We start from the raw sequence: 14,290 nt of genomic DNA, 5'->3' as shown, positions 1-14,290 counted from the left end.
TTTATCCCCCCCAGGAAGGCACATCAGCTGACAAGTGGCAAACTTAACTAAAGGTGACAGGCAACAGTTTTAAATACCTGGGTATACACATCACTAGACACCTACAGTGGGCATAGGAGGTGAACTTGCTGCCACTCCTATGATCTACACACACAAATTTGATACAATGAAACTTGCTTCCCATATTAATAATAGATAGAGTGGCTTTATTTATAAAGTTCTACATCCAAAGCTGTTATATCCACTTCAGAACTACCCTTTTTAAACCCTAGGAGAGCTTTTTTTTTTAGGAAATCTATAAAACCTCAAGGTCATTCATGTGAGCAACCAAGAGGCATATGATATGGGTGCAGAATACAGATACAAAGGTGGCATGGCAGAGGTAGACAAACACTATACTACTGGGCAACACAGGAGCCAGTAGTTAATGACAGGCTGTTTGGATCACAGAAAGATCAAACTACGAGACAGGAACGAGCTGACATGATAGAGAGAGTTCTACTTAATGCCCTCTAAGGCAGCTGACTGTCCATTTCTACACCACAGGTCACAAGAGCAGTGATAGGCTGCCTGCACAAGCCAATGGATGGGCTTGAACCGAGGCTGGAGTGTGCTCTGGAGGAGCACCATATTTAACATAGCTGTGTAAGATGAATGAGTTTAATCAGTAAGACACCATTGGCATGTCCAGGGTAGGTGAAATGTGGGACTGTGGCCACAAGAAACCGTTCTCTGATTAAGTAGAACACTTTGACATGCCTATAGGACACTGTTTTCAGATATCTCCAGCTGAGGCGTGTCCTGGGTGGACACCAGGGGCCGCTGAGGAATGTCCTGGAGTACAGAGTGACCATTGGTCCGCTGGTGGGGAGTAAAACTTCACAAGTGTGACGAGATCTGTCCTTCATGTTAACAGAGCTTGGAGTCATGAATGAAAGAAGATTCCCAAGAGGTGAATGCATGCTCAGCCTGGGGTTCTGCTGGCAAAAATCGTACATTACGAAGCACTGGAAGACTCCCGTAGCTGCCCCTTTTCACCATACCAGAAGTGTGGGGTAAAGAGAGATGTGCCATATTTGAGAAGCCTACTGACAAGGCTAGACCATGCCCGAAGAAACGTGAGAAAACAAAGTCATGGCTTTAGAGACTGGAGCAGGGGGTGGTTAGAGATTGATTGACTAGAGAGATAATATATGGGCAAGATGTAGAGACGTTCACGGTTGTGGGTCATCCTGGCGAAAACTAAAGCTAATGTACCACTTATAGTTTAGTGAAAAAATGCGAATAAAAAGAGTTTTTTTAAAATATATCCAATATATATTTCTTTTAGACATAATATCTCAAATATGGTATTACTCACACCAATGTTCAGGGCAAAGAAATGTTAACAACTGATGAATTAGCCCCATAGGGCCCAATTCAGAGAGCACATTCGAAAGAAGTATGTAAACAGCAGACTGGGAAATGGAAGAGAAGTTCTTCAAATGGCAATATGTCCTCGTGGAGGTCCTATCAAAAAAGCTGTTAGATCCTTAGTGTTTACGGTCGACTCATTGCAACATACTTTGACGAGTACTTCCAACACATTTATCAGTACTGATATGTTGCTGAAGTGACCTTTACTGCAACGCTGCTGAGGTATGCCAGGTTTATTTTAAATTCATAAACTAAGCAAGAGCACTATTATCCCGGGTATTCAAATTATGGATCAGATATGTACGAGGTTCTTTCTTTACGCTCACTATTGCCGCAGAAGTTGCTTCTTGGCGCTGGAATATCGCACTGGACAGAACACTTAGAGTACCGTACTACAGAAGTAAAAGCCGCCTTTCAAGGCACAACTGAATTGCATGTCAATATTGTGTGCTGCTACGGTGATGTTCTGAAATACTATTTGAGGCAGTTTATTAGCATGCCAAGCCGGGTAAGTGGTGCCAAAGCAAAAGGACAGATCTATTGAAGAGTCGTGGCAAGGCCGGACCTGCAGAAGTAATAGATGCCATGTATGACTGATGAGCTAGTGAGCTATCCACGGTGAATGAATGGGACTAGAGATTCGTAACATGTCTATCAGTAGACTGGTGATATGTGTGGGAAATTATACGTCTGGGTAGGTACAAGTGAGTAATGATGGGTCTGGCACTAATGGGTAATAATGGTTCTGGGGAGGCATGCAGGGCTAATGGTGGGTCTGGCAGACACTAATGGAACATATCATGCCTGGGCAGGTTGACACGTACTGAAATGCACCAACAGTTCCGGGCACCGGGGTGACGTGCATAGGCTATGATAATTCCTAGTGGATTATTATGAATGTGGGGTGAATATACACGAGCACGATACTTAGTGTTTGGGTAAGGTTTTACATATCTGGGCGCTTTCTAGATGGAACTCACTCTAGGATTCTGTTCTTGGCATTCAAGCAGCTCGTTAGCATGCACCTCGGTCTGCATGGATCTGGATGCATGCGGGCAGGAATTTACTGGCTATACATTGTCAAAGAACGGTCGTGTGAATTTTGCACATTACCTGGTTCGTGCTCGCCGGGATTGTCGGAGATCTCGATGACCAGCAGCTCCCGTCCCTCAGAGCTGCGCCCCACCGTGTATATTCTGCTGATGGACGAGCACTGCAGCCACACGGCGACCAGCGCCTCCCGCAGCTCTGGGTACCGGTGATACTCAAACGAGATGCCGTCCTCCTGCTGCTGCCCCTCGCCAAGCCCGCCCCTGGCCCCAGGGGCCGCCGCCGAGCAGAAGCGGCCGAGCACCAGCAGCCAAACGCAGAGCGCTCCCAGGAGCTGACCCAGCCCGCAACCGCCGACCGCCGTCCCCGACATCTCAGCTCCACTCGCCGCTGTGCCTGCCCCGATGCAGCCTTTGTCTGCTCCTGCCAGCCGTCTCGGTGCTCGCTCGCCTCTGATGGTGCTGATGCTGCTGCTCAGCCTCTGCCCCCGAGGCTGCGTCAGCTCCTATATCTCCCTCAGCGGCCGCAAGAGGAGGGGGCTCGGGATCGGCTGCTCTATTCACTCCCGGAGATGCGGGTAGACGTGGGCTCTACCAAGTGCCCGGGGGGAGGGGCGACTACCTGACACTGACAGCACCGGCTGCGGCTTCAGTGCTGCTGCTCTGGTCTCTTGCACGGCTGTAACGTTCAGAGCACCGAGCTGTTTACCACAGGATGCATTCGTTCATTTTTTGTCCGCTGCTCACCCTGCGACGATTTCACCCTCTGCACAATTTCATGCACGTAGTCATTACATTACCTGACAGGCCTGGTTCCAGGAATTTTCATCTGCGTGGGCCAAGGGTACGTTCTGGTGGGCCAGTGTGGGCCCAGTTTTTGTCAGTCCGCGAGGTAGCCTCCGAGCCCATACAGTGCATGGAGAGAGTTATTTGAGAGTAAGAGCTGATGTCTGTACTCGAGAGTCCCAATGAGGGGCGGCTCTTCCGTTAGGGCAGAGGAGGGTCGTCCCCTGTCAGCAGCTGCAAAACCTTTAAAAGAAAACAATAATAAACTTTGTTCATTATTGTTTTCTTTTAAAGGGGCGGGCCACGTATGTGTTGAGCAGTGAGTGCACAGCACTCCCCCTCACTGCGCATGTATTTTTGGCCGCACATGCACAGGCTCTCTCCAGCCCAGCAACGGAGTTGCCGGGCTGGAGAGAGCCTCCTCAGGCTCTCAGTCTGACTGGGAGCACCCAGCGCTCCCAGCCAATCCTGACACTGCTCTGAGCAGCGTCAGGACTGGCCGCAGGCAGGCTGGGAGCCTGTGCCCGCAGCAGCGAAGCGGAGGAGCGCAGTGGCGCAGAGGGGTTCAGGTAAGTGTTTTGTTTTTTATTTAAATAATTTAAGGTTTATTCCCCCCTCCTCCACCTCCACGAGCCACCCCACACCTTCCGCACCCCACAAACCGCTCCTGGACCCAATCTTACAATTTCCAGCAGGCCAGTCTTCAACACAAGCATCAGGATTCCAAGTACATTGTTATAGTTGTTCAAGGTGAAAGAGGTCCTTGTTACCACACCTAAGCCTTGACATTTCGCACTAGGAAAACTGGCTACTTACGCCTTGCAATTTGCCCAATACCTATTTATTTGCGTATTGTGAACTTTGTAACTGTTTATTTTCATGTCATTCTTCTGTGGTGTACTTTTACCGATAAAAAAGTTAACAAAATAGTAATATTTGGAAAAATAGAAAGCAGTAATGTTGAGAACTAAGAGCAGTTTTCATGGCTGACAAGTGTAAAACCAGTAATTGCAGTCAAGCAAGTATTCTTCTGGGCAGTATTTCCAGTGCCCCTGTTACAGAAGGGGCAGCGGATGTCTGTGCAGCCCCTTCTGTAATACTGACATGTAAAGCAAGTGCTGTATTCAGAGGACACTCCCTCATTTTCATGGGGCGCGATCCCACACAAGCAAGGCAATGATTTTGCCTCTTAGTCAGCCCATATTATGGATGTGGACAGGTAACCAGGCACACAACATGGGAACCAAAATCAATCATCCAGGCTAAGAGAACACTCAAGCATGGTTGGGCGTTCTACCAGTCTGAACAGAATGCTCTCAAAGTGCATTTGATTCTCTCGGGTCATGGCCTGTTTGTTAGTTTTGAAAGTGCACTCTCACCCAGCAGGGTATCCTGGTGCTGAGCAGGTGTGAGATTAGCCAAGCCTAGGGCCTCATGTGGTTACTCGAAAAGCCAGGTCTTCAGGTTCTGGTGGAATTCAAGAAGTAAGGAGGAGGCTCGGATGTGGAATGGCACGTCATTTCACGCTGTAGGAGCAATGCAGAAGAATGCCCAACCACCGGATTTGGTTTTCCATATGCATGGGATGTGTGTAAATAGGAGTCTTGCCGAGCTGAGGTGTCTGGAAGGTTTGTGAAAGTTGATAGCATTGTTAAGGTTAGCTGGGCCACAGTGCCTTGGAAGTTTGGGTGAGGAGATTGAAATGTGCTCATTTGGATATGGGTAGCCAGTGTACTTCCTTGAGATGAGGTGAGATGTGGAAGTGTCATGGGAGGTTGGGAGTGATTCTGGTTGCTGAGTTCTAGATGTTCTGCAGCCTCCTGATGAGAGGATTGTTTATCCTGGCGTAAGGAGTGTTCTTGTAGTTCAGGTTGTTGGTGGCAAGAGTGTGGGTGATGATTTTCCAAATATAGACTGGGAGCAATTTGAAAATCTTCCTCAGAATCTTTAGCATATAGAAGCATAACACAATGTTGGCTTTGGCTGAGGCTCTGACTTATAGCTTGCAGTCAAGGATGATCCGAAGGTTCTTGGCTTGGGTATTTTGTTCTGAGATGTGTAGATAATTAGCAGCAATGCCACCGTGTGTATATCATCCCGCATTGCACTATGGTAGCCCTTTGTTGAACTGAATTATGATCCATTGCAGGCAGATGTAGTTAGACAAAGAGTACCACCATGGCCACTGAATTTATGCAGTAGGGGAAGACCAAATCATGTGACAGAGTTGTCTATATTATGCATCAAGAAAAGCAAATTATGTGGTGAAATGCAGCACTATTGTGATAGTATCACTTCATTATTTTGACATTTATTAACACTTGTTAACTCTGGGCATAGGCTGCACCTCATTCGAACACACATCTATAGCAATAAGCAAATGAGAGGTGAACAGTCAAGTTTGCAAAGTGCCTTCAAGTGTGATGCAACAAGCATTGCAGCATTTTTAGTAACATTTGATGCCTTTAAACTAGAAACATATTTTTTAATCTGCAGATTATGAATCAGGTGACAGATTATGTGGCAAACCCATAATTTTGCAGAAAACACCAAAGCCATAAAATTGCATAATTCCAGAGGTGCTGACTATAATCTGAGAAAGTGCAATGTACTATAACAAAATATTAGAATACGAAATGCTTACATTTGTAACTCTGTCGTGCTGATGAGAACACATTCAGCCCACCACAATAACTTACTTGAGATAACACAGTTATATACTTCACCTCAGCATCTGGCACAAAATTGACAGACACGCTTAGCACCTGATTCACAAAGGTAAGTTTACACTTTTGTGTAATTTTTCTAGTTTATTTGGAATTCATAAACTACAAGTTTAATTTTACAAAACGTAATGGGAATATTCTGCACATAAAAAGTTAGGCTTGTCCTATCTTTGTATGTGCACAATATAGAAACTGCAGAAAACTGCACAAAGAGGTAAAACAAAGTATTAACATGAAAAAGAGAGACGGATAGCCATTTACTGGTTGATTTGTAAAAAGTGAAAAGATAAAACCTAGATAAATTGCAGCGTGTCTGCTTAAATTGTATGAACTTGGGCAAATATTTATTTTCACCAAAATTCGTTATTCCTCATATTTGTTCATGAAAGCATACTAAAATTCCGGAATCAGATAACAACTATAGAACTATATTGTGTTTGATTTAATAGTCTAATGTTGCTCTGTAATAATCTGATGTACATACAGGGTCCACATGACAGCTGTCTTTCCTGTTGGTTGACTAATGACACTGCACCAGTGTGACGACGTGGGGCACGATTGGCTCTAAACTCATGTTTAAAAACTTTCACTTTTAATAAGTAGCTCTCAGTTCAGCGCTATATTGTGACATGTTAATGTCAAAGCTTCTATGTGTTAATGAAATATATTTTTTTGAACTTTGAAGATAGATTATCATATTTTTCGTCATGTTTCTTGTAGGTTTTACATAGCCACCATTTAAGACTTTGCTCATGCATGGTCTCTAATAGCCAAGCCATACCCTTATCTCCACTCAGCTCTCACTGTTAACTTGTTGGCTCGCCTACCTCATCCCCCAAAAGACACACCCCAATTGCAGTTTTAAAGACAGTCAAAAAACACATTACAATGTTCCGATGTTGAGATGGAGGAAACACATAACAGGCGCCTTTTCCTTGGCCTCTTTTGCCGTGACTGGGTGGCATGTTTGGGTGGGCCTGGCCCACCTAACCCCCTGAAAACGCGTCTGCTCATGAAAGTCCTGGTGGATGCAATGAGAGCATAGCGTATGGCGTATTCTCCTCAGCTAGCCTCTCTGTCCCAGGTTCTTTCCTTTTGAAACACAGCTACTGATACCACTGTAATCGACCTCAGAGGGATGAAAGACTGATCACGATGGGGTACAGCTGAGTTTAAATCTGTGAGAGGTCGATTAAATGTATTTGTTTATTTATTTATTAGGGTGTTTTGTAAATCGCTACATTTCTAATTGCTGTTAATACAGACCCTAAAACATGAAGACCTCTTACTTATTGCTTGCTGCTGCTCTGGGAAGGCTCAACTGGCTCAATTGCTCATGTAAATAAATGCCCAAGTGAACCCTATAACACTTACAACTTTCTCACGTTTACGCAAACACCTACAGCCATACAAAAGATACACAAAGTCCTAAAAGTAAAAAAAAGACTTAGAGGCAAGGTGAGGATACCCTGACTGCCTAGGCGTCTTGGTGCGGTCCCAGAGGGACCACAACTGAGGCCGAAGTTGTTTTTATTTTTAATTTTTCCACAAATATGCAGAGGATCCATGAATCTGCTGTGAAATATAAAACAAAATGTGCAGACTCCAGCGCTTAGAAAAAAACATACCCTCTGGGGTAGGCCAGATCCTGGGGGAGGGATGCATTTTCCTCCTAGAGGATGCATTTTCTCTTTAAGGGGCCCTGGGGACCCAGTCCCCTGGGGCCAATATTTTAATGAAGGGGAGAGGGAGCTGCTTTGCCCACATCCCGAGCCTATAAAGGACCCAGGGACCCCATCCCCGGGGGCCAAATTCATAAAAAAGGGGAGTGGGGATGAACGTAGAAATTCACTGAAAAATACAAAGGTTAAAATGACATTATACTTAGGTATGGCAATAATATTTCACTTTCCATTAAAAAAACTAAGAAATTAATTGAAAAACCTAAAAGTTTAAGTACCATTATAGGTAGGTGAAAATGTCAGTTAAAACATACAGTTTTGAATGAACAAACCCACTGAAATTCACCATTTATAGTTACCGCAAGTACCATACATAAAAGCAGCCCTCTGCCGTGCATGATCTTTGACCCTTTGAGCTGGAGTTTGGCCACAGAGTCTGGATTGCAGTCAGTCCTTGTAGCCAAACCCTACATTCCACAGCACCCAAGCCCCCACCCCCACCCCCGCCGGCAGCCACCCCCACCTGGCAGCAAAACCCAACCAACCAACTCCCTATACATAAAGCAGATCTATCATATTTTTCCAAAAATCACCAATAATTTTAATCAAATGTGTATTTCAATAATAGACATACATCAATGTTTATTAACATAAAGTTTATTAAAATACGTCAGTGACTTTCTTTTTACATAGGTTTTATCATTACATTTTGTAGATGAAAAATGTGAAAATATTCAGAGACATATATATATATATATATATATATATATATATATATATATATTTTAAAAAACATGCCTCTCAGTCTTTCTTTTAGCATTGTGTAGCCCAAAAATTTAAATTTTTAATGGAATCACAAAAAGCCCTAACATATTTTTTATACATCTGGAAGCCCAATAAAATGCAACCATAGAACAAGTGCCTAGAGTTTGCTCCATTTGTGGCTGTAGATCAAAAACTCCAGTCTGGGAAATGCTTTACAAAATTTAGTAAGTTCTCCAGACGTCATGGCTACAATGACCCAGCAGACTTACTGTTTATTCTTCTAATGTTGCTGGGGGGTATCAGACATCTGTGTAGCACCCACAACATAAAAAAAAAATGTTGTGCCCCTTCTAGGGATATCACCAAAAATAAATAAATAAAAAATATGTAAATAGTCCTTGCGGGACATTATGGGATTGAAGGAGCAGTGAATAATGGATGACCTGCTGTGGTCTCCCATTTCTCGGGGCCGAGCAGGAGCTGGCATTCTTTTTTTATTTAAGGGTGCTCTGGTGCCTGGAGTACCTCAGACAATTACTTTTGTTAGGTGTCACAAGGGGGCCTCAGGGCCCCTGCGGTCCCTCTGGCACCCTGCCATGCAGTTTTCTTTTGCTCCTACATTGTGGGAGCAATTCAGTGTATTTTCTCTGCTCAAGAGCGCAGGCAGGGAAAAAGGTTTTTTATCCCAAAGGGCGGAAGGGAGAGCATTACTCTTTCCCTGCCCGCAGTCTCGAGCAGGGAAAAGATGGTGTCAGAGGGACCCACTGGGGCCATTTTGTAATCTGTACAGCACCCACAACATAAAAAAAACTGTGGTGCCCCTCCTAGGGACATCACCAAAATAAATAAAAATATGTAATAGTCCTTGCAGGGCATTATGGGATTGAAGGAGCAGTGAATAATGGATGGGCTGCTGTGGTCCCCCCATTTCTCGGGCCGAGAAGAAGCTGGCATTCTTTTTTTATTTAAGGGTGTCCTGGGGCTCGGAGCACCTTAGACAATTACTTTTATTAGGTGTCACAAGGGTGCCTCAGGGCCCCTGCGGTCCCTCTGGTTCCATGCTATGCAGTTTTCTTTTGCTCCCATTTTGTGAGAGCAATTCAGTGTATTTTCTGTGCTGAAGAGCGCTGTAGGAGGCTGGCCTGGCTTATAGTGGGTATCTTGTGGTACTTACACCTTGTGGCAGGTCCAGTTATCCCTTAGTAGAATAGAGGTGTTTCTAGCAGCTTAGGCTGTTAGAGGTAGCTATGGCAAAGCAGCTTAGGCTGAACTAGGAGACATGCAAAGCTCCTACTATACCACTTATATGATATAGCACAATATCGTAAGAAAACACAATACTCAGAGTTATGAAAAATAAAGATGCCAAAAGTATCTCAGAGGATACCCTCACTTAGGAGGTAAGTAATATACACAAATGATATGTTCACAAACCCAAAACAGGTAAGTAACAGTAAGAAAAGTAGTGCAAACAATGTAGAATCACAATAGGATGCAATAGGTAGACATAGGCCTAGGGGCAACACAAACCATATACTCCAAAAGTGGAATGCGAATCACAAATGGACCCTAGACCTATGGGAGGTTGTAGAGGGTCGCTGGGACTGTAAGAAAACAGTAAGGGTGTCCAAGATACCCCACCCAAAGACCCTGAAAAGTAGGAGTTAAGTTACCCTACTACCCCAGAAAGACAGAATAGTCGTGCTAGGGGATTCTGCAAGAACAACAAGCACCAGCAAAACACTGAAGACGGATTCCTGGACCTGAGGACCTGTAAAGGAAGGGGACCAAGTCCAAGAGTCACGGAAGTGTCCAGGGGGGGCAGGAGCCCACTAAACCCCAGATGAAGGTGCAAAAGGGCTGCCTCTGGGTGGAAGAAGCCAAAGATTCTGCAACAACAAAAGGGGCCAGGAACTTCTCTTTTGGATGGGAGATGTCCCATGGCATGCTGGAGGTTGAGGAAGTGTTTTCAGGCAGAAATACTGCAAACAAGCCTTGCTAGCTGCAAGAGCGTGGTTGAGGATTTTGGGTGCTGCTGGGGACCAGGAATGATCAGGATGTTGCTCCTTGGAGGAGGAGACAGAGAGGGAGCTTAGCAACTCAGAGAACTCCCGCAGAAGCAGGCAGCACCTGCAGAAGTACCAGAACAGTCACTTAGAAGATCTGAGGACAGCGGTCAACTCAGAGTCACAAAGGAGGGTCCCACGACGTCGGATTTCAACTCAACGAGTTGGGCAATGCAGGAAGGAGTGCTGGGGACCCAGGCTAGGATGTGGACAAATAAAGTCCTGGAAAAGTGCACAGAAGCCGGAGCAGCTGCAAATCATGCAGTACATAGGTTTGCTGTCTGGTGTGGGGAGGCAAGGACTTACATTCACCAAATTTGGACAGAAGGGCCACTGAACTGTGGGAGACACTTGGACCTAGCTCCTGTTTTCCATGGATCACGCTCGGCAGGATGAGAGAGGACCCAGAGGACCAGTGATGCAGAGGTTTGGTGCCTGCGTTGGCAGGGGGAAGATTCCGTCGACCCACGGGAGATTTTTTCTTGGCTTCCAGTGCAGGGTGAAGGCAGACAGCCCTCAGAGCATGCACCACCAGGAAACAGTTGAGAAAGACGGCAGGATGAGGCGCTACAATGTTGCTGGTAGTCGTCTTGCTACTTTGTTGCGGTTTTGCAGGCGTCCTGGAGCAGTCAGCGGTCGATCCTTGGCAGAAGTCGAAGAGGGAAGTGCAGAGGAACTCTGGTGAGCTCTTGCATTCGTTATCTGAGGAATAGCCCAGAGGAGAGACCCTAAATAGCAAGAAAAGGAGGTTTAGCTACTAAGAAAGGAGGCTTGGCTACTGAAAGAGGTAAGCACCTATCAGGAGGGGTCTCTGACGTCACCTTCTGGCACTGGCCACTCAGAGCAGTCCATTGTGCCCCAACACCTCTGAATCCAATATAGCAGAGGTCTGGGACACATTGGAGGAGCTCTGGGCACCTCCCCTGGGAGGTACTGGTCAGGGGAGTGGTCACTCCCCTTACCTTTGTCCAGTTTTGCGCCAGAGCAGGGCTGGGGGATCCCTGAACCAGTGTAGACTGGCTTATGCAGAGTTGGGCACCATCTGTGCCCATCAAAGCATTTCCAGAGGCTGGGGGAGGCTACTCCTCTCCCGCCCTTCACACCTATTTCCAAAGGGAGAAGGTGTAACACACTCTCTCAGAGGAAATCATTTGTTCTGTCTTCCTGAGACCAGGCTGCCCAGGCCCCAGGGGGGCAGAAACCTGTCTGAGGGTTTGGCAGCAACAGCAGCTGCAGTGGAGACCCCGGAAAGGCAGTTTGGCAGTACCCGGGTTCTGTGCTAGAGACCCGGGGATGCATAGATTGTCCCCCCAATACCAGGATGGTATTGGGGTGACAATTCCATGATCCTAGACATGTTACATGGCCATGTTCGGAGTTACCATTGTGACGCTACACATAGGTAGTGACCTATGTGTAGTGCACGCGTGTAATGGTGTCCCCGCACTCACAAAGTCTGGGGAATTTGCCCTGAACAATGTGGGGGCACCTTGGCTAGTGCCAGGGTGCCCACACACTAAGTAACTTGGCACCTAACCTTCACCAAGTGAGGGTTAGACATATATGTGACTTACAAGTTACTTATGTGCAGTGAAAAATGGCTGTGAAATAACGTGGGTGTTATTTCACTCAGGCTGCCGTGGCAGTCATGTGTAAGAATTGTCTGTGCTCCCTATGGGTGGCAAAAGAAATGCTGCAGCCCATAGGGTTCTCCTGGAACCCCAATACCCTGGGTACCTAGGTACCATATACAAGGGAATTACAAGGGTGTTCCAGTGTGCCAATGAGAATTGGTGAAGATAGTCACTAGCCTGCAGTGCCAATTGTGAAAAGCAGAGAGAGCATAAACACTGAGGTTCTGGTTAACAGAGTCTCAGTGATACAGTCAGGCACCAAACAGGGAACACATACAGGGCATACATTATGAGCACTGGGGTCCTGCCTGGCAGGATCCCAGTGACCCAGGGGCAAAAACAAACATAAATACAGTGAAAATGGGGGTAACATGCCAGGCAAGATGGTACTTTCCTACAAGCGCAGGCAGGGAAAACGTTTTTTTATGCCAAAGGGCAGAAGGGAGAACATTACTCTTTCCCTCCCCACGATCTCTGGCAGGGAAAAGATGGCATCAGAGGGACCCACTGGGGCCATTTTATAATATATATATGGGGAGGGGGGAGTCAGTTAGGCCCCCTCCCTAGCCAATTTAGGAGCCCATTTGCCACATCCCCCTAGGCCTATTTTGTTAAACAGAGGAGGGGAGTTGTGTGCCCCACCTCTGTATGCCTGTGAAGGCCCCGGGGCCGGTTTTCACTCACCCCCTCACTGGGCCAACTTAAGCCCGAGTACCTCATCCCCTGGAGTCAAAATATAGAAAAAGGGGAGCGCAGCCCTTATCCTCGAACCTTAAAAAGGCCCTGGGGACCCCATCCCCCTGGGCTGCAACTTAAATTAAAAGGGAGGATGGAAATGCAATCCCCCTCCCTGAGCCTTTACCGGCCCGCAGGCCCATCTCTAGGGGCAGGACAATTTTTTTGTGTCTTGGGGAGCCCACCCCAGAGCACAGTAGTTTTCCCACCTGCACTACTGTGTGCAGGGAAATATGTGTTTGCTACCACCTGGCAGGAACATTTTTAAATCTCCCGCCATACAGGAGCAGGCATCAAGTCTGCTCCCAGCTGGAAGCAGATTTAAAAATGTTCCCACTGGCTGGGAACAAATTTGTACTTGTAAAAGCAACTCTTCCCTCAGGGCGGGGGCAATGTCAGCTCCCACGTGGTGCAAGGAGCCAGCTGGGGCTGCGGAGGCCCTGGGGCTCCCCGCACAGCACCAATGTAGTGGTCAGTGGTTGATCCGGGTGGGCACCGGGGCACTCACTGATTATAAACACAGGCCCTGGGAAATGGGGTCTTTAGGGCCTGAGGTGGCTCTTGAAGGGGGGGCCACATGGGCTCTACCCTTTTTAATAAAATATGGCCTCGGAGGATGGAGTTCATGGGGCCTGTGAAGGCTCGGGGAGTGCAGGGTGCATGGTCACCCTCTCCTTTTAAAATACTCGGCTCCGGGGACATGGGTCCAAAGGGCCTAATGAGGCTTGGGGATGGGGCAGCACCACCCCTTCCCCTTTTTTCTTATATTTGGCCTGGGCGAAGGTGTCCCCAGGGACTATAAAGACTGCAGGCGCTACTCCCCTTAGATTTTGGACCTGAGAGATGGGGTCATGGGGGGATGACCAATTGAGCCAAGAAAGCTGAGGGAGAAGGGCTGTGCAGCCCCGTCCCATTTTTCATTGTATTTAGCCCTGGGAGATGGGGTCCCCAGGGCCCAAGAAGGTCCCCTCCCCTGTTTGTATGTGGGCCTATAAAATGGTCAATTAAGGCTAAGGGGTGGCTGCACGCCCCCTCCTCTTAATATCTATGTTTTACCCCGGGGCAGAGGGTCCCTAGGGCCCAAAAATCAACCCCGACGCTGCACACACCAAAGGCTTTGTGCCACATTCGGTTGGGAGTCTGCTGGGTATTTGGCTACAGGGTCTGGCAGCAGGCTATGCCCTGTGTCCAACTCTCCGCTGTGTATGGTAATAAAATATTACTTTAAGCTAAAAAAAAAATTCAAAGTTTAAAGTAATGTTATAGTTAGGTGTGATAAAAAGATCTGTTTTTATTTAAAAAACACCTTTGTAATTCAATGAAAAAAACAAAGGTTAAAGTGACATTATACTTTGAACTAAAAAAAAAAAGCACAGAAATTCATCATGTATAGTTAGACGAACTGAATATAACTTGTGCCCCCAATATGCA

At 46.6% G+C, this 14,290-nt stretch overlaps 1 protein-coding gene across 1 annotated transcript in view; it reads right to left on the bottom strand.

Moving 5' to 3' along the window:
• The window catches only part of CPE (carboxypeptidase E), a 292,738-nt gene extending 289,040 nt beyond the window's left edge, over window positions 1-3,698 (bottom strand). The window contains exon 1 of the mRNA XM_069243945.1: window positions 2,530-3,698. Coding sequence (XP_069100046.1) covers window positions 2,530-2,839 — 310 coding nt within the window. The 5' untranslated portion in view covers window positions 2,840-3,698. The remainder of the gene's footprint in view (window positions 1-2,529) is intronic.
• Window positions 3,699-14,290: the final 10,592 nt, after the last annotated feature.

The sequence above is a fragment of the Pleurodeles waltl genome, chromosome 1_2 (genome assembly GCF_031143425.1).
Source record: "Pleurodeles waltl isolate 20211129_DDA chromosome 1_2, aPleWal1.hap1.20221129, whole genome shotgun sequence".
NCBI classification, from domain to species: Eukaryota; Metazoa; Chordata; class Amphibia; order Caudata; family Salamandridae; genus Pleurodeles; species Pleurodeles waltl.
Note: the sequence above shows the minus strand (reverse complement) of the source record. Positions and strands in the feature narration are given on the sequence as shown.